The sequence below is a fragment of the Oncorhynchus nerka genome, linkage group LG2 (genome assembly GCF_034236695.1).
Source record: "Oncorhynchus nerka isolate Pitt River linkage group LG2, Oner_Uvic_2.0, whole genome shotgun sequence".
NCBI lineage: Eukaryota > Metazoa > Chordata > Actinopteri > Salmoniformes > Salmonidae > Oncorhynchus > Oncorhynchus nerka.
Genome location: NC_088397.1, coordinates 16751092 through 16772905, shown reverse-complemented (window position 1 = coordinate 16772905; position 21814 = coordinate 16751092). Strand labels below are relative to the sequence as shown.

Sequence of the window (21814 nt, the reverse complement as noted above, 5' to 3'; positions counted from 1 at the left end):
CATACAAAGCAGTGTCTGCCAACTGCCATGAAACACCTGAACATAGGCAATCATGTGGGTTCAGCTTTGAACTGGGTTGTACTATGAAATGGGTTGTACCATGAAACACCTGAACATAGGCAATCATGTGGGTTTAGCTTTGAACTGGGTTGTACCATGAAATGGGTTGTACCATGCAACACCTGAACATAGGCAATCATGTGGGTTTAGCTTTGAACTGGGTTGTACCATGAAATGGGTTGTACCATGAAACACCTGAACATAGGCAATCATGTGGGTTTAGCTTTGAACTGGGTTGTACCATGAAATGGGTTGTACCATGAAACACCTGAACATAGGCAATCATGTGGGTTTTGCTTTGAACTGGGTTGTACCATGAAATGGGTTGTACCATGAAATACGATGGCTTATCTACACCTAGACCTCCAGTAAGAAAATGAGACACAAGATACCAGGGCATACGCCCGAATGAATACACAATCAACGTACAGGAAGTTACCATCCATTTAATCATGTACTTCATCTTATAACAAGACGTTCTTTATCACAAAACAATTCTACATTTCTATTTGTGTTCCTATTAACGAGGAAATCTAAAACGTGTATTTGTGTTTGTAACAACAAGACTTTGTCTATGTGGTTTTCCTACAGTGTATAGAAGACGTGTGTGTATTCCAAAGGCTATAGAAGGTAGGTTTCATAGTTTTAGTAGCCTACCAACCTGAAGGCGTAGAACACTGTAAAACAAACAAACGGTAGGCGGAGTTGAGTACACAACCACCAAACATTTGACATGTTCACTTCCCAGCACCAGAAAGTAAGACATTTGGGCTGCGTTTACACACGCAGAAGATCTGATCTGATCGGTCAAAAGACGAATCGGTGGCAAAATATTAGAATTGGGCTACCAGTGTAAACACAGCCATACAAACACTAAGTAAGTAAGACCCTAATCCCTTAAAGCGTCAATTTGCCATTTTGTTTTTTGCTTCACATATTCACCTTTCAAATAAGTCAAATCATTTTCTCATGATAACATCTCTCTAGATACCCTACAACAGATACATTGAATACAAGAGGTCCATAGCGGTGAATACTAATTGCCAAATGTGCATATAATTGGAATTTACGTGCAAATCGCCCATTGACATCAATGCTTGAATTTGACACAAAAGTCTGAGATGGACACACAGATTTCTAGTTAGAATTCAGTCCATAGTAAACATTCTTCTCATTATACTTTGTTCACCACAGAAAAACTACGAGAGGAGGGAAAGAGAGAGAGATCAATGAAAATACCAGTTAAACACTGACTTCCTTTGAAATTGCAAAGAAGAATGGCTTTCATCTTTGTTGCCTGTCACATCCTATGCCCTTGCAGTGGAATTTGTTCTCAAGCCAAGACACATTATGGTGGTTACATTGTACGATATCGCTGAGAATTGATTTAATACCAAACAAAACTATACACAGAAACAGAAACAGACGCACAAACATTTTGATAGCTTACTTAAGTGTTTAGAGTACTGCTTCCTCTGCTGTGTTTTAAGACTCAGGCCGATCAAAGGGAGAACCAGGGCCGTACTATTTCTGGGCTGAGGCGAGGGTGTCCATCTCTGGCCCTCTAAGGTACTGGCTGCAGTTTGGGTCTCCCCTCACGGTCGGTGCTGATGGGATGGGCCGACCGGTGTGTGGGTTGACGCACCAGCACTCCCCCCTCTGGCCGTGCAGAGACATCTTACACTGAAACACAGAATGAACATGTGTTTGTGTGTGTGTCTGTGTGTGTGTGTGTGTGGATGCTCCTGGGCCATGGAGTTAGAGTGAGTAGTCACCTGTTCTGTTTGAGGTTATACTGCCCCCTCTTGTCACAGTTGGGGATGTGCAGGGTGTAGTCACCTGTTCTGTTTGAGGTTACACTGCCCCCTCTTGTCACAGTTGGGGATGTGCAGGGTGTAGTCACCTGTTTGAGGTTATACTGCCCCCTCTTGTCACAGTTGGGGATGTGCAGGATGTAGTCACCTGTTTGATGTTATACTGCCCCCTCTGTCACAGTTGGCGATGTGCAGGGTGTAGTCACCTGTTCTGTTTGAGGTTACACTGCCCCCTCTTGTCACAGTTGGGGATGTGCAGGGTGTAGTCACCTGTTTGAGGTTATACTGCCCCCACTTGTCACAGTTGGGGATGTGCAGGGTGTAGTCACCTGTTTGAGGTTATACTGCCCCCTCTGTCACAGTTGGCGATGTGCAGGGTGTAGTCACCTGTTTGAGGTTATACTGCCCCCTCTGTCACAGTTGGGGATGTGCAGGGTGTAGTCACCTGTTTGAGGTTATACTGTCCCCTCTTGTCACAGTTGGGGATGTGCAGGGTGTAGTCACCTGTTCGAGGTTATACTGCCCCCTCTTGTCACAGTTGGGGATGTGCAGGGTGTAGCCACCTGTTTGAGGTTACACTGCCCCCTCTGTCACATTTGGGGATGTGCAGGGTGTAGTCACCTCTTTGAGGTTATACTGCCCCCTCTTGTCACAGTTGGGGATGTGCAGGGTGTAGTCACCTGTTTGAGGTTATACTGCCCCCTCTTGTCACAGTTGGGGATGTGCAGGGTGTAGTCACCTGTTTGAGGTTATACTGCCCCCTCTTGTCACAGTTGGGGATGTGCAGGACATACAGGTCTTCCAGTGGGCCTCGGTTATCTCTGAAGGGCATCTTAGATATCCTCTCCAGCACCTGGTCCAACTCCTGCTGACACTGAACCTACAGTACACAACAGGCAACACCATTCACATGATTAATAGTCTGGTAAATCTCAGACCTTGGAGCAACAGGCAACACGATTCACATGATTAATAGTCTGGGAAATCTCAGACCTTGAAGCAACAGGCAACACCATTCACATGATTAATAGTCTGGGAAATCTCAGACCTTGGAGCAACAGGCAACACCATTCACATGATTAATAGTCTCCGACTATTACACTGGGGCCGAGCTCCCTGCCATCCAGGACCTCTATACCAGGCGGTGTCAGAGGAAGGCTCTAAAAATTGTCAGACTCCAGCCACCCAAGCCATAGACTGTTCTCTCTGCTACGCACGGCAAGAATACCGATGCACCAAGTCTGGAACCAACAGGACTCTGAACTTCTACCCCCAAGCCATGAGACTGCAAAATAATTATTTGAATAGTTAACCAAATAGCTACCCGGCATTGACCTTTTTTGCACTAACATTTTTGACTTATCACATACGCTGCTGCTACTGTTGACTATCTGTTAGCTTAATTCTAGCTATATGTACATATCTACCTCAATTCCCGGGCAGGGTGCTCTTCAGAATATATTACGAGTTTGGTTTGGACGGGCTTAAAATTCAGACGGTATTTCTGCTTGTGAAAAACAACGTTGTAAACTTGTAACGCTAACGTTAGCTGTCATGGCACAAGCAAACAACTTACTTGTTAAATACACTCATTGAAAATATCTAGCTAAAATACCGATTTTGTGTCCGGTGGTAGGCTAATGTTTGTGTCAGGACATGAACGGAAAGGCTCTGGACTGATTTCCTGCTCGAGTCCCATTTCCGCCTCTTGTCCCAACCGATGCTGGTACTGTCAGCAGACATGTGTGCTGGAACACTGGATAAATAGTGGGAGGCAAACTGTCGGACTAGGGAGACTACATGATTAATGACCCAGCAATAGCCTCAGACTACTGTTTGAGAAAATAAATAAAACATTCTCCAAAATCATCTACAAAGGTTAAGAGCTGGATTCTCGGAGGAATAATAATCCACAGGAAATGAAATCAACAGCACTACAAAAATATAGAATACTGTCACGTTCTGACCTTTATTTCCTTTGTTTTGTATTTATTTAGTATGGTCAGGGCGTGACTTGGGTGGGCAGTCTATGTTTGTTTTTCTAGGTTTTGGGTATTTCTATGTTTCGACCTAGTATGGTTCTCAATCAGAGGCAGGTGTCATTAGTTGTCTCTGATTGAGAATCATACTTAGGTAGCCTGGGTTTCACTGTGTGTTTGTGGGTGATTGTTCCTGTCTCTGTGTTTGCACCAGATAGGACTGTTTTTGGTTTTCGCACATTTATTGTTTTGTTAGTTATTTCATGAATAGTTCCTTCATTAAAGAACATGAATAACCACCACGCTGCATTTTGGTCCGCCTCTACTTCACCACAGGAAAACCCTTACAAAATCACCCACCACAATAGGACCAAGCGGCGTGGTAACGGGCAACGGCAAAAGCAGCAGCAGGAGAAGCAACAGAGTCAGCAGGAGAAGCAACAGAGGCAGCAGCAGCAGGAGCAGCAGCAGCAGCAGTGGGAGAGGCTGCACTATTTGGAGAGATGGACTTGGGAGGAGATCCTTGACGGGAAAGGACCCTGGGCAGAGCCAGGGGAATATTGCCGCCCCAAAGCCGAGCTGGAGGCAGCGAAGGCAGAGAGGCGGCATTATGAGGAGCTAGCACGGCAGAGCGGCTGGAAGCCCGAGAGGCACCCCCAAAAATTTCTTTGGAGGGTGGCACAGGGAGAGTGTGGAAGAGTCAGGAGCCAGACCTGAGCCAACTCCCCCTGTTTACCGTAAGGAGCCATGGATGTTATCGGAGCTGTCGGCGAAGCTGAGGGCTGAGTCTGAGAGGGTCGAGGAGTTATTGGACAGAATGGAGGAGAGTGAACGGATGGGAGATGAGGAGACACTCGAGGAGGTGTTAATAGAATTGGGGGAGTGTGAAGAGAGAGAGCAGTTGATTTGGCGTAGTATGCAAGGCATTCGCCCTGAGGTGTGTGTCCCCAGCCCGTTACCACCAGTGCCGGCACCCCGCACCAGGCTGTCTCTCCGTCCCATCAACACAGGTGTTCCCGCCTGTCCGGCGCTACCAGAGTTTCCGCCTGTCCGGCGCCGCCAGAGCTCCTCATTCCAGAGGCGCCAGAGCTCCTCATTCCAGAGGCGCCAGAGCCCCTCAGTCCAGCACTGCCAGAGCCTTCCTCTCCAGCGCCGTCTGAGCTGCCCGTCTGCCCAGCGCCGTCTGAGCTACCCGTCTGCCCAGCGCCGTCTGAGCTACCCGTCTGCCCAGTGCCGCCAGTCTGCCCAGCGCCGCCAGTCAGCCCAGAGGCGCCAGAGCCCCTCAGCCCAGAGGCGCCAGAGCTGCCGCCCCTCTGTCCCGAGCAGCCGCCCCACTGTCCCGAGCAGCCGCCCCTCTGTCCAGTGGGGTCATTGTGAGGGGTTGCCATGGTTAGAGAGCCACGGAGGCGGACAATGAGGCGGACTAAGACAATGGTGAAGTGGGGTCCGTGTCCCGCGCCAGAGCCACCACCGTGGACAGACGCCCACCCAGACCCTCCCCTATAGGTCAAGGTTTTGCGGCCGGAGTCCGCACCTTTGGGGGGGTACTGTCACGTTCTGACCTTTATTTCCTTTGTTTTGTATTTATTTAGTATGGTCAGGGCGTGAGTTGGGTGGGCAGTCTATGTTTGTTTTTCTAGGTTTTGGGTATTTCTATGTTTCGGCCTAGTATGGTTCTCAATCAGAGGCAGGTGTCATTAGTTGTCTCTGATTGAGAATCATACTTAGGTAGCCTGGGTTTCACTGTGTGTTTGTGGGTGATTGTTCCTGTCTCTGTGTTTGCACCAGATAGGACTGTTTTTGGTTTTCGCACATTTATTGTTTTGTTAGTTATTTCATGTATAGTTCCTTCATTAATGAACATGAATAACCACCACGCTGCATTTTGGTCCGCCTCTACTTCACCACAGGAAAACCCTTACAAAATCACCCACCACAACAGGACCAAGCGGCGTGGTAACGGGCAACGGCAAAAGCAGCAGCAGGAGAAGCAACAGAGGCAGCAGGAGAAGCAACAGAGGCAGTAGCAGCAGGAGCAGCAGCAGCAGCAGTGGGAGAGGCTGCACTATTTGGAGAGATGGAATTGGGAGGAGATCCTTGACGGGAAAGGACCCTGGGCAGAGCCATGGGAATATTGCCGCCCCAAAGCCGAGCTGGAGGCAGCGAAGGCAGAGAGGCGGCATTATGAGGAGCTAGCACGGCAGAGCGGCTGGAAGCCCGAGAGGCACCCCCAAAAATGTATTGGGGGGTGGCACAGGGAGAGTGTGGCAGAGTCAGGAGCCAGACCTGAGCCAACTCCCCCTGTTTACCGTAAGGAGCCATGGATGTTATCGGAGCTGTTGGCGAAGCTGAGGGCTGAGTCTGAGAGGGTCGAGGAGTTATTGGACAGAATGGAGGAGAGTGAACGGATGGGAGATGAGGAGACACTCGAGGAGGTGTTAATAGAATTGGGGGAGTGTGAAGAGAGAGAGCAGTTGATTTGGCGTAGTATGCAAGGCATTCGCCCTGAGGTGTGTGTCCCCAGCCCGTTACCACCAGTGCCGGCACCCCGCACCAGGCTGTCTCTCCGTCCCATCAACACAGGTGTTCCCGCCTGTCCGGCGCTACCAGAGTTTCCCGCCTGTCCGGCGCCGCCAGAGCTCCTCATTCCAGAGGCGCCAGAGCTCCTCATTCCAGAGGCGCCAGAGCTCCTCATTCCAGAGGCGCCAGAGCTCCTCATTCCAGAGGAGCCAGAGCCCCTCAGTCCAGCACTGCCAGAGCCTTCCTCTCCAGCGCCGTCTGAGCTACCCGTCTGCCCAGCGCCGTCTGAGCTACCCGTCTGCCCAGCGCCGTCTGAGCTACCCGTCTGCCCAGCGCCGTCTGAGCTACCAGTCTGCCCAGCGCCATCTGAGCTACCCGTCTGCCCAGCGCCGTCTGAGCTACCCGTCTGCCCAGCGCCGTCTGAGCTACCCGTTTGCCCAGCGCCGTCTGAGCTACCCGGCTGCCCAGCGCCGTCTGAGCTACCCATCTGCCCAGCGCCGCCAGTCTGCCCAGCGCCGCCAGTCTGCCCAGCGCCGCCAGTCTGCCCAGTGCCGCCAGTCAGCCCAGAGGCGCCAGAGCCCCTCAGCCCTGAGGCGCCAGAGCTGCCGCCCCTCTGTCCCGAGCAGCCGCTCCTCTGTCCCGAGCAGCCGCCCCTCTGTCCAGTGGGGTCATTGAGAGGGGTTGCCATGGTTAGAGAGCCACGGAGGCGGACAATGAGGCGGACTAAGACAATGGTGAAGTGGGGTCCGCGTCCCGCGCCAGAGCCACCACCGCGGACAGACGCCCACCCAGACCCTCCCCTATAGGTCAAGGTTTTGCGGCCGGAGTCCGCACCTTTGGGGGCGGGGTACTGTCACGTTCTGACCTTTATTTCCTTTGTTTTGTATTTATTTAGTATGGTCAGGGCGTGAGTTGGGTGGGCAGTCTATGTTTGTTTTTCTAGGTTTTGGGTATTTCTATGTTTCGGCCTAGTATGGTTCTCAATCAGAGGCAGGTGTCATTAGTTGTCTCTGATTGAGAATCATACTTAGGTAGCCTGGGTTTCACTGTGTGTTTGTGGGTGATTGTTCCTGTCTCTGTGTTTGCACCAGATAGGACTGTTTTTGGTTTTCGCACATTTATTGTTTTGTTAGTTATTTCATGTATAGTTCCTTCATTAAAGAACATGAATAACCACCACGCTGCATTTTGGTCCGCCTCTACTTCACCACAGGAAAACCCATACAAATACAATTAATTCACATGAAAATGAATGTCTCCCTTACAGGTATAACTCAGAGTAAATTATATTTGCATGACTAATTCTATTCATGGTTTATTGCCAAAGCACCTGATCGCCTAGATGTTATGGCTTCATCAATAGTAAAACCGATTGGAATGTTCATTTCTTTGCACTTACAGTCTCTCCTGATGGGTTTTGATGTGTTGCCAAGACTCGCTAATATCCGGGGCAAATGGTTCTATTTTAAACTTGGCATCCGTGAAATGCCAAAATCATTATCCTCAAGGAAAATGACTCAATGTGGGAAAATAAGTACCGGTAGTAGTTTATAATAACATCTTGAAATAAAGCATTTATAATAGTTTAGTAAACCGTTTATTCAGGTACTGCTGGAATGTCTACCAATGGAATGTCCATCATTTTGTGATAAATTACACCGGTCACTCAGAACATTTACGAAGCATTTATAAAGTATAAATAGCGCTCACTTTAAATGAGGCCACACAAGAACACTTAACTAATGATTAGTAGATGGTTTATAAGGACCGATATTAAACATCTTATGAACGATCGTGTTAATTATTATGACATATTTATTCATAAATATAAATATGTGAATACCTGGCTTACTAACATTTACATATGTGGGTGTAATGATGAATAAACTATTTATTAATCCATTATAAATGGTTCATTACAAAGGTATTATTATAAAGTACTACCAAAGTAATTTCCTAGGTCAGTCTACAACAGGACACCAGGCTCGACTTCAAGGAAACAATACAGTTTTCAACAGTAGGGTCTTGTACTGTCATGTGTGAAACATTTACACCATCCCCATGGTCACGTTCAGTACGCTTCAAATGGGGGCAAACGTTGTCAAACGGAGGGCTCTCTTGTCCAATAGAAATGCTTATCTTCATTTTCCGATTGAAAAAGCTGTCCAAATTGGCGGTAAGACATTGTTAGCTGCTGGACACCATCGGGTCTGCTCCAGAAGATGGCAGCAGTGCACTAGGTTCTGTTAAGACTGACTCCTTCCTAAAGGGACATGGACACTGCTAATCATGATCCCAGGTTCACTAACTGTTTACTAACAGATGCGACCCACTAATGGTCTCGGTTTACCAAGGCAGCGTCTCAAATGGCACCCTATTCCCTTAATATGGGCCCTGGTTAAAAGTAGTGCCTTATACAGGGAATAGGGTGCTATTTGTGATGTAGCCTAACTGTTTAGTACTAGGTGTTTACTAACCTGCTTGCCGCGGGGAGTTTTGGGGTCCTCCGGCTTGTTACTCTTCATCTTGGTCTTCATCTCCTGTCGGTGCTGGCGCATAGCGTTCTCCTTGGGCCCCAGCCATGGGTTGTCCTTAGTGGCCTTCCTCACCGGGGGGATCTCTGTCAGGCTCGTGTCCGGGAGGTCCACCACCTCCCCTGAGGGACAGACACGCACGCAGACACAGATGCATGCACAGACTCACACACATGCACATACGCACACACACACACACACACACACACACACACACACACACACACACACACACACACACACACACACACACACACACAAACACAGTCAAAACAGCACTATGGAAACCAGTTCCATTAAATCAATTGATCGTTCATTACAACACTGTCATAACATTGTCGTTATATTGTCAGTACATCACAGAAAAGCTCAACCATGTGTATGATTAAGTATACAGCACCTGCCTTCATGAAATGAGAAATGATAGGGCCAGCAGGTTGGCTTTAGTACATTTGGCAATGGCATGCATGGTGAATCTTTCAGCGGAAATAAATACATCTTTAAAGGTGCAATATTTTGGACCTTTATCAAAAATATTGTGAAATATTATTATTTGTTTCTTTTTTCCATTTTAACATCCAAGAATGAGAACCAATAGTGAACATCTGATTCTGTCTGTGTACACTCCAGGTTTATTGGCCACTGAAGAGCTGAAGACATAAGACTTTTCTGTTAACTCTGGGGCACCTTCACTTGCTATGACTAAGTGTCCTCCTCACCTCCAATGTCAAGGCATGTCATGAAAGGGCACTAGCTCATTTTCACTTTCGACTGATTAGAACGAAAGCTTGAACAGCAACCACCCAGAACTAACACACCACACTATCTGGGGAAGGGAGGTAGAAGTCCTCAGCTGTTTGACCAGATAACCTGTGGTTAAACATCAACCAAACAATGCAGGGGGCCTGGCCCTGCGAGTCCACTAGCTGTCCATGCTATCCCTGACAACAGACAGAGCGGTGGCTGAGGGCCCACTAGCAGCTCTCCCAGGGCTCTGGGACCGTCAAAATGGAAGAATAACAGAAACGGCAGGGGGGAGGAAACAGTTGGCTGGACCTTGTTTTGAGGAAATCTTAGATGAATAAACTTTCAGAGTAATGTATTGTTTACAAACTCTCTGTACTGTCAGGCTGTCCAGTGACATACCACTATTAACAACAGAGGGGATAGGTTAGAAGATATAAATAAGATATAACAGGGTTGGCCGGCCCTTAAGTGAAGTGTATTCTACACCAAGGAAGGAGCAAGGGGGTCCTCTGACGTTTACAATCCAGTAGATATATAATATGTAATACCTACATGTTTCAAACAGACCACCATAGTCCCTGTGCCTAAGATAGCGAAGGTAACCTGCCTAAATGATTACCGCCCTGTAGCACTCACGTCGGTAGCCATGAAGTGCTTTGAAAGGCTGGTCATGGCTCACATCAACACCATCATGCCAGAAACCCTAGATCACTCCAATTTGCATACCACTCCAACAGATCCACAGATGATGCAATCTTAATCGCACTCCACACTTCCTTTCCCACCTGGACAAAAGGAACACCTATGTGAGAATGCTGTTCAATGACTACAGGTCAGCGCTCAACACCATAGTGCCCACAAAGCTCATCACTAAGACAAGGACCCTGGGACTAAACACCTCCCTCTGCAACTGGATCCTGGACTTTCTGGGGGGCCGCCCCCAGGTGGTAAGGGTAGGCAACAACACATCTGCCACGCTGATCCTCAACACTGGGGCCCCTCAGGGGGGCGTACTTAGTCCCCTCCTGTACTCCCTGTTCACCCACGGCTGTGTGGTCAAGCACAAATTTAACACAATCATTAAGTTTGCTGACGACACAACAGTGACAGATCTAACTTCAGCTCTCCTCATGAGAGGATCAGATCTAAACATCTAACTTCAGCTCTCCTCATAAAACTATCAGATCTAACTTCAGCTCTCATCATTAAACTATCAGATCTAACTTCAGCTCTCCTCATAAAACTATCAGATCTAACTTCATCTCTCATCATTAAACTATCAGATCTAACTTCAGCTCTCCTCATGAAACTATCAGATCTAACTTCAGCTCTCCTCATGAAACTATCAGATCTAACTTCAGCTCTCCTCATAAAACTATCAGATCTAACTTCAGCTCTCCTCATAAAACTATCAGATCTAACTTCAGCTCTCCTCATGAAACTATCAGATCTAACTTCAGCTCTCCTCATGAAACTATCATATCTAAACATCTAACTTCATCTCTCCTCATGAAACTATCAGATCTAACTTCAGCTCTCCTCATGAAACTATCAGATCTAACTTCAGCTCTCCTCATGAAACTATCAGATCTAACTTCATCTCTCCTCATGAAACTATCAGATCTAACTTCAGCTCTCCTCATGAAACTATCAGATCTAACTTCAGCTCTCCTCATGAAACTATCAGATCTAACTTCAGCTCTCCTAATGAAACTATCAGATCTAACTTCATCTGTCCTCATGAAACTATCAGATCTAACTTCAGCTCTCCTCATGAAAATATCAGATCTAACTTCAGCTCTCCTCATGAAACTATCAGATCTAACTTCAGCTCTCCTAATGAAAATATCAGATCTAACTTCAGCTCTCCTCATGAAACTATCAGATCTAACTTCAGCTCTCCTAATGAAAATATCACATCTAACTTCAGCTCTCCTCATGAAACTCTTTGTGCTCTCAGTGTCCTTTGCAGAACAGAGGGCAGAAGTCAACTGGAATCAGGTGTGAGACATGCACAAAAACACACACACACACACACACTTATACATCCCTAAACACACACACACAGACACAGACACACACAAATTAAGTTGTTTTGATATATTAGATAATCCCAACTGTCTCCAACTGTAATATACTGATTCCAGCTTCATGGAGGAAACCTGAGAAGGTTTGAGTCTATTAAATACCACACACACACACACACACACACACACACACACACACACACACACACACACACACACACACACACACACACACACACACAGAGACACACACGGACAGGGTCAGGACCCCACTCTAAGGGGGCCCCGTTCCTGCAGTACACTCTGTTCCACCGATCCACAGAGGTGGGCCTGGGCTTTGCAACGTCAACAGAGCTGCAACTCCATTGTTTTTACTTTGTTGTCCGGTCCACTGCTTGAATTAATACAGCAGACAAAAGGGATGAGTGGCTTCCTTGCTTTTTTTAATAGCTGATGTTTGTCAAATTCCCAGAACAGCACAAAGGAGAGAAGGTTCATGTCTGACAGTCTAGACTCTAGTAAACTGAGCAGATGGCCCATGGATGGAGAAGGGGAGACTGGATAGGTCAAACCAACACACATTCATGGTTCAAATGATCCTTTTAATTCTCCCCTTTAAACTCAATGTGACTTATTGTGTAATAAATGAATATTACCTCACTCTAGGGCCAGCATAGTGATAATGATACTGTATTTCCCCGTGTTTATGTGTATATATAACCTATCACCTTCACAATTGACTGTACAGTCGTGGCCAAATGTTTTTAGAATGACACAAATATAAATGTTCACAAAGTCTGCTGCATCAGATTGTATGATGGCAATTTGCATATACTCCAGAATGTTATGAAGAGTGATCAGATTAATTACAATTATTTCCAAAGTCCCTCTTTGCCATGCCAATGAACTGAATCCCCCAAAAACATTTCCACTGCATTTCAGCCCTGCCACAAAAGGAACAGCTGACAGCATGTCAGTAATTCTCTCGTTAACACAGGTGTGAGTGTTGACAAGGACAAGGCTGGAGATCAATTTGTCATGCTGATTGAGTTCGAATAACCGACTGGAAGCTTCAAAAGGTGGGTGGTGCTTGGAATCATTGTTCTTCCTCTGTCAACCATGGTTACCTTCAAGGAAACACGTGCCGTCATCATTGCTTTGCACAAAAAGGGCTTCACAGGCAAGGATATTGCTGCCAGTAAGATTGCACTTTAATCAACCATTTATCAGATCATCAAGAACTTCAAGAAAAGAAAGTCCAGCAAGCGCCAGGACCGTCTCCTAAAGTTGATTCAGCTGCAGAATCGGGGCACCACCAGTACAGAGCTTGCTCAGGAATGGCAGCAGGCAGGTGTGAGTGCATCTGCACGCACAGTGTGGCGAAGACTTTTGGAGGATGGCCTGGTGTCAGGAAGGGCAGCAAAGAAGCCACTTCTCTCCAGGAAAAACATCAGGGACAGACTGATATTCTGAAAACGGTACAGGGATTGGACTGCTGAGGATTGGGGTAAAGTCATTTTCTCTGATGAATCCCCTTTCTGATTGTTTAGGGCATCCGGAAAAAAGCTTGTCAGGAGAAGCCTGTGTCATGACAACAGTAAAGCATCCTGAGACCATTCATGTGTGGGGTTGCTTCTCAGCCAAGGGAGTGGGCTCACTCACAATATTGCCTAAGAACACAGCCATGAATAAAGAATGGTACCAACACATCCTCCGAGAGCAACTTCTTCCAACCATCCAGGAACAGTTTAGTGATGAAGAATGCCTTTTCCAGCATGATGGAGCACCTTGCCATAAGGCAAAAGTGATAACTAAGTTGCTTGGGGAACAAAACTTTGATATTTTGGGTCCATGGCCAGGAAACTCCCCAGACCTTAATCCCATTGAGAACTTGTGGTCAATCCTCAAGAGGTGGGTGGACAAACAAAAACCCACAAATTCAAAAACCCACAAACTCCAAGCATTGATTATGCAAGAATGGGCTGCCATCAGTCAGGATGTGGCCCAGAAGTTAATTGACAGCATGCAGAGGTCTTGAAAAAGAAGGGTCAACAATGCAAATATTGACTCTTTGCATCAACTTAATGTAATTGTCAATAAAAGCCTTTGACACTTATGAAATGCTTGTAATTATACTTCAGTATTCCATAGTAACATCTGACAAAAATATCTAAAGACAATGACGCAGCAAACTTTGTGAAAATTCATATTTGTGTCATTCTCAAAACCTTTGGCCACAATTGTACAGTAAAGCACTTTGGGGAGCTGTAGTTAAAAAGAGCCAGCTCCATAACTGCTTCCCATTATCCTTTACAAGGCCTGCTAGGACTCTCCTCCTAGAATCACACAGTCAGCACAGAGCAAGTGTGTTTACCTCACAGCCAGGCTATCTGGCCTGAGAGGCTCCTCCACAGCGTGAAGCTAGCTGGGGCTGGGCAGGTCCTGACACGTAGACACTGGCTGCACCCAGCCAGGCATCTATCCACCCCTGAACTGACTGACTGCAGGCTAAACCTGAGACTCTGGATGCGTCCCAAACAACATTGTATCCCTATGTGACTCTGGTTTAAAGTAGTGCACTATATAGGGAAAAGGGAGTATTTTGCCATTTGGGACACACACACTTGGCTCAGGAGGACAGAGAGACAGGGAGACGGAGGCAAGCCAGAGCCCATCGAACCTGCAGGGCAGCACGGACAATTACAGCACACACATACAGAGAATAGAGAGAGATGGTGCCCATCTTTCCCATTCCTTTGGGATTGAGGCCTGTAGACGTGACCTTGACATTAGACCACTTTTGAGGTCTGAAAAGACCAGATTAACTTTGAAGAGTGAACATATCCATTAATTAATGATCCATTTATTAACAGAGACGATAGGACACCAGATTAGGGTTGCATTTCCGGGACTTTCAATAAATTCTCTGGTTCGCACGAAAACCCGGTTGGAGGCTCCACCGGAGTCAGGGGGGAATAATCAGGATATCCAGAATCCTCCAACCAGGATTTCTGGAAAACCATGGAATTTATTGAAAAATGAAAATGAATTTTGCAACCCTACACCAGACATGTGATCCAAGTCATGGCACCAATGTAACAAGTCAACTGGCCTTGATACACAAACCACCAGGATCAATTCCTAAGACAGTAGCTCTGCCTGCAGCCATCGGGCTAGCCATGAACAACAGATCTTGGGTGATTGCAGCAGCCAAATGCATTGGCCTCCTTCTGTACACACATACCCAGCACTTAAATCTCCTTCAACTCCATTATCTTCGGTGAAGAAACATCAAACCATCTGTCGAAGCCAACCCTATCCCCTGCAAAGCCCTTTCACAGGTCCCCTTCCAACCCCACTCAGCTCAGTAACATTTCAGACATAGCTTGTGTTTTCTCCAAGCACCGAAGAGAGAGAGGGAGGGAGGGGAGTGGAAGGAGGGAGGGAGCCAGCGAGAGAAAGAAAGAAAGAAAGGGGGAGAGAGAGAGAGAGAGAGAGAGAGAGAGAATGAAAGGGAGAGGGAGAGAAAAACAGAGTGAGAGAGAAAGAGAAAAGGGAGCAGGTTTATTCTGGAACGCGTCTGAGGCACGCTGAGATTCTTAGCATGGCTTCGGGTGAAGTTGCAGCCCCAGGGGTGGATGGCAGTGATGCCTGTGTTTTAGAGAAGCAGGAGGGATTATCAGGGGCTATTTCGGGCCTGCGGGCACCGTCTAGAGGCCTGGGCACCCCGGCAGTGGACTCATGCAGGTACAGATGAATACCCCTCGTTAGGGAGCCGTGTTATTCCACCGCCCAGTTGCAGCCAGATGGTCAGGATCTGTTTTCCTTGTAAAGCTTTGAGTTTTTTTTGTTGGTCTTTTGTGTGTGGGGTTGTGGGTGGGGTTGTGGGTGGGGTAACCCTCCCTCTGTTGGATAAGTGGCAGCCCAACGATGTGATCCTGATGGGAGGATGAGTGATGAACCTTGGTGTGTCTCAAATAGCACCCTATTAAGTTAACCTTTATTTTAGCAGGGTCTCTTTTGCAAAGGAGTGCACTACTTTTGACCAGGGCCCATTATAGGGAACCCTTTGGGACGCTACTCTTCTCTTAAATATATATTTGTAATAGTATGTCTTTGTATTCACGTGATGTATTATTGACTATGGCGTGTCTTTACGTAATAATATGATATACTCCCCGTCTGCCTGTTGTGGAATCAATCTCGCCCCAACGTCTCTATTTACATCATTCTCTGACGCATCACAGTAAACCGACTGTAGATGTGCCACTTGATATTGACAATGAGGGGCTACTGTCTAGGCGTAGGCTGGTGGGCTAACAAAGATGCCCATCCACCACAGGGTTCAGGTAAGGAGGAGACACGGGGTGCACCACAGACACTGAGGAGGGTTTTCATATCACGTCTTCCATGGATGAAAGGCTACATGCCAGTCATGCATTAAGGCCTGTATAGCATGAGATGAGTAGCATGAAGGAATGCATATAGGCTGCTCTGCATTTCCCAGTGATCCAATCTTGGAGAATGGAGAACACATATTCCTTCGTTATAACATGTGTTCACATAATAACAGAAAAAGTCAGCTTTATTCGACAACTCATTGCATTTGTGTGTATTACGTGTGTTCTGCCAGATGAGAAAGACAGGTAAGTTAAGAGATGATTATTTTGATACATGAGCGGATGTGACTGTTAACCAATGCTTTTTTAGTTTGAATTATAAACTGATCCTATAAACTCCTCACAAACTCTTTATTAAACAAGGCCTTTATTAAACAAGCCCTTTATTACACAAGCCCTTTATTAAACAAGCCCTTTATTAAACAAGGCCTTTATTAAACAAGCCCTTTATTAAACAAGGCCTTTATTAAACAAGCCCTTTATTAAACAAGCCCTTTATTAAACAAGCCCTTAATTAAACAAGCCCTTTATTAAACAAGCCCTTTATTAAACAAGCCCTTTATTACACAAGCCCTTTATTAAACAAGCCCTTAATTAAACAAGCCCTTTATTAAACAAGCCCTTTATTACACAAGCCCTTAATTAAATAACCCCTTAATTAAAGTGAAGTGTTACTGCTATTAATTATCCCAAGGTTTACTCTGTTTCAACAGCAGGAAATGTGATGTAGCTACCATGGCCTGAGTTGTCATAGATTGTGGTTTCGCACGTCGGCCTATTTAGACAATGAAAACGTGTAGGAAACGTGTGTAACCGGGGTTGCTTTTTGCATAATCTCGTGGACAAACCAGATTGTGTCTAGAAGTTTATATCACTCTGTATACTGGGATGCTTAAACCTGCAAGAAAGTGGTTAATAAGGGACTGTTTGAAAGGGAGTCATATAAACATTGCCTCATTTTTTTTTACAGGTAACATACTGTGAATTCTGTCTGAAGTACATTATAAAACTGTATAACCCAGGTGTACATAATAGTACTGTGTAACCCAGGTGTACATGATAGTACTGTGTAACCCAGGTGTACATAATAGTACTGTGTAACTCAGGTGTACATAATAGTACTGTGTAACCCAGGTGTACATGATAGTACTGTGTAACCCAGGTGTACATAATAGTATTGTGTAACCCAGGTGTACATAATAGTACTGTGTAACCCAGGTGTACATAAAAGTACTGTATAACCCAGGTGTACATTATAGTACTGTGTAACCCATGTGTACATAATAGTACTGTGTAACCCAGGTGTACATGATAGTACTGTGTAACCCAGGTGTACATAATAGTACTGTGTAACCCAGGTGTACATAATAGTATTGTGTAACCCAGGTGTACATAAAAGTACTGTATAACCCAGGTGTACATAATAGTACTGTGTAACCCAGGTGTACATAATAGTACTGTGTAACCCAGGTGTACATAATAGTACTGTGTAACCCAGGGTTACATAAAAGTACTGTGTAACCCAGGTGTACATAATAGTACTGTGTAACCCAGGTGTACATAATAGTACTGTGTAACCCAGGGTTACATAATAGTACTGTGTAACCCAGGTGTACATAAAAGTACTGTATAACCCAGGTGTACATAAAAGTACTGTGTAACCCAGGTGTACATAATAGTACTGTGTAACCCAGGTGTACATAATAGTACTGTGTAACCCAGGTGTACATAATAGTACTGTGTAACCCAGGTGTACATAATAGTACTGTGTAACCCAGGTGTACATAATAGTACTGTATAACCCAGGTGTACATTATAGAACTGTATAACCCAGGTGTACATAATAGTACTGTGTAACCCAGGTGTACATAATAGTACTGTGTAACCCAGGTGTACATAATAGTACTGTGTAACCCAGGTGTACATAATAGTACTGTATAACCCAGGTGTACATTATAGAACTGTATAACCCAGGTGTACATAATAGTACTGTGTAACCCAGGTGTACATTATAGTACTGTGTAACACAGGTGTACATTATATTACTGTATAATCCAGGTGTACATAATAGTACTGTGTAACCCAGGTGTACATAATAGTACTGTGTAACACAGGTGTACATTATATTACTGTGTAACCCAGGTGTACATACTAGTACAGTGTAACCCAGGTGTACATACTAGTACAGTGTAACCAAGGTAAACATAACAGTACTGTGTAATCCAGGTGTACATAATAGTACTGTGTAACCCAGGTGTACATTATAGTACTGTGTAACCCATGTGTACATAATAGTACTGTGTAACCCAGGTGTACATAATAGTACTGTGTAACTCATGTGTACATTATAGTACTGTGTAACCCAGGTGTACATAATAGTACTGTGTAACTCATGTGTACGGTTAGAGCCGATTTGGACATATTTGTATAAAAGACTGAACGTACGGAGCTCCATGTATATTTGTGTAAACATATTAAATATTAATGTATATGATGAAATATTAGGTACGTACCTTTATGATTTATATTTACCTGATTGAGATATATTCATTTGTTAGTGTAATTCAGTTTTTGCACCCCCCTCTTGCCCATTCATTGTATTGTGGTAAGTGTGTTAGGATAAAGGCATGAAGTTGGGCCTTCGGGGGAGGGAGTCCTTGCTAGATGCGGGAGCGGTATAGTTTTTTGAACATACAGACATACATACAGACAGGTCATGTTATGTATTTTCCATATCAAGTATTCTATGCTTTAAGTTGATTGGAGAATCATTTCTTTGTTAGATATAAGAAGAATAAAACTTTTTGTTGCACCATTTCCCTGGATGTCATTGAATGTTTGGCCGTTTGGAAACCTTGAGTGTGGACTGTATGCATACCAAACAACCCCACTTCAGGCTTGGGCAGTGGCTATGGGAAAGAGGAAAGGAAGCCACTACATGTACATTATAGTACTGTGTAACCCAGGTGTACAGAATAGTACTGTGTAACCCAGGTGTACATAATAGTACTGTGTAACCCAGGTGTACATAATAGTACTGTGTAACCCAGGTGTACATTATAGTACTGTGTAACCCAGGTGTACATAATAGTACTGTGTAACCCAGGTGTACATGATAGTACTGTGTAACCCAGGTGTACATAATGGTACTGTGTAACCCAGGTGTACATTATAGTACTGTGTAACCCAGGTGTACATAATAGTACTGTGTAACCCAGGTGTACATAATAGTACTGTGTAACCCAGGTGTACATAATAGTACTGTGTAACCCAGGTGTACATGATAGTACTGTGTAAACCAGGTGTAACCCATCCCTTACATGCCAGGCTGTGAATACATAGAAACAGTCAGAGTAGAAGAGAAACAGTTTGAGCAGAGAAATATAGGATGGCATCATGGCAATTCACTGTACTGTAGGCTAGGACTGTGGCATCTGGCTGTAGCAAAGCAGAATGCAAGTAGCTATTTCAGGAAGAGTTCCACCATAGAAATAGTATTAGAACACCACTACCTCCTAAGACCCAACTTATCTCTGGCTACATGTGCAAGTGTAGGTTACTCCACGTGCATTTCTAGTGCTACTGTCTGTGGTGACCTGGCCCTAATCCATTTAAACTTTTCAGGAATCACAGGTTCTCCTTCATAATCTAACTAATCAAATGTTACATTTGGCAGATGGGGACATTGACATTAGGTTTAGTAGAAATCACAGCATACTGAACGAGCTTCAACAAACACTCCATGACTAGTTTACAGTGGTTGGGGTCAAAGTACAAAGTACAAATTTCCAATCAATGTGGCATTATTTTACTTCTCTCTCCTCTCTCATGTTATCCAATTCAATAGGAATGTTTTGGGATTTCTGTGTAAAACACAAGCTGGGAATGTTATTTCAGGGTATAATCAAGCATACAGTACGTCTTACAGTATAGGCTTGCTTATACAGTGTATGTTATACAGGAATAATATTGATAGGTAAGGGAGTCTATTGGATTCCAGCAAGGGTCCAATAAGTCAACACATGGAGGTCAATAAGTCAAACTAGTCCAGTGTAGTTCTGGTTGTTGTTGGAGACTGATGGAAGATACTACCTGCAAACGTTTCTTTCATTTGTGATTAGGACATATAGCCCAAAGCCAAATATAGGCTTATAGCATTTGCAGTTCAATTCGGTACATATTAAAGGCAAAAGTACCTTGATACAATTGTGTTATAAAAGTGTTATACCTGTGTAATTACAAATAATTCAAATAAATAGGCGTTTTAGAGCGGGTTAATTACAGTTTCAATGTTTATATGAGCAAATGGACGCCAAAATCATTAGCTTAGACTGCTGCGAATTAAATGAATCACAATACGGTCCACGCTAAGGGCTGTAAACCATCCCAATGACAGAGAAATTACAGATTAACGCCTACTAATGATCATACTTCCCAAACTTCCTCTCTGTTCCATTATAACACTGTAAATGTATCAAGTTTGTTGAAACTGACCGCTAAATTGCTCCGGGTGCTCCTGGCTCCCCGTGGGCTCGGTGACCACTTTGTGTCCGCACAGCCCCAGCCCCTGGACCAGCTGCTCGAGAGGCAGATCGGAGTCCGGCTTCGGGTAACACCGGAGTCCGCTGGAGCATCTCGGGGTGTACACGCCGCATAACTCGCCCTCTTGCCGGGCGCACACCGGGCAGCAACCGCAGCCCGGTTCGCGCACTATCTCTGCACAGGTCTCGGTGAGCTTCGGGCACGCAGCCTGACGTTCGGCGGTGCAACTCGGGCAACGGAAGACCATCTCCGCGAAAGAAGCTCCCACGAAAGCCACCGACAGCAGCAGCAAGCTGCAGCCTGAATACGATATCATCCTCTGCGTGGAACGTCTTGTCATTTAGTGAGGCGATGGAACGCAACTCCAGGTAAAATAACTGTGCATGCGAACAGGTGAAGCCAGCGGATGGGTTGAGTTCTGCAGGGTCCTACCAACCGCAGTTTAATTGACAGCTCGTCAGACCAGTGGTGCGTATGGAAGAGCAGCAGGCAAACCCCAACAGGCAATTTTGTGGTATGACGAAAATATTATATAGCCTCTCAAGTTTTCATGCACAAGTATACATAAGACCATTCCAAATGACTTGTTATTTTGTAATCAACTTACATTATGTCTCTGGCCAACTGTTGATGTTGATGAGGCCTGTATATAGATAGATTTGGTGATTTATTACAACAAGCAGAAATAACTGTCAGACAAACCCAAACACACATAGGATACACTGAAGTGATGTCCTATAAACGTTCTATTTAAAATGAGTCTGATCAATGGAAACTAAGAAATGTAAGTTCTAGATACTATCCGCATTATAGGCTATGCAGCCTATTTGTAATAGTACTATTGTTGGAAATGTGCAAAAAATACACTGTACAATAGGGAAAGGCAAGAAGAGAATGTCCTATGTGGTAGTATCATGCAACTCAATGGAGGAAAACGAGGCAGCATTCCCTTGGCTGGGCCTGAGACTGAGAGAGGCAATATTCCATACTGTAGCATGTTTATTTTGATCAGCATGCACCCTCTTCCAGAAAATAAATAAACAAACAAACATAAACAACAAGCATTCCTTCCATGTCCATGGACACTTAATGAAAGCCCTGCTCAGACCCTGCATGCCATTCCCTACCTGGTGGGCGCTGTGTATGTTGCCTATTGATCAGCTGGGGCCAGGCGCTGAGGTGTCGTGCTTA

The 21814-nt window shown here is 45.3% G+C and overlaps 1 protein-coding gene across 1 annotated transcript; it reads right to left on the bottom strand.

Moving 5' to 3' along the window:
• Positions 1-490: 490 nt before the first annotated feature.
• Positions 491-21072, bottom strand: LOC115119091 (insulin-like growth factor-binding protein 2-A). Its single transcript, XM_029647833.2, has 4 exons — positions 20576-21072; positions 8851-9029; positions 2614-2754; positions 491-1743 (listed from the first exon to the last, which is right to left on the bottom strand). Exons 1-4 carry the CDS (start codon positions 20961-20963, stop codon positions 1585-1587), a joined length of 867 nt encoding a protein of 288 aa, XP_029503693.2. The 5' UTR covers positions 20964-21072; the 3' UTR covers positions 491-1584.
• Between the last annotated feature and the right edge of the window lie 742 nt (positions 21073-21814).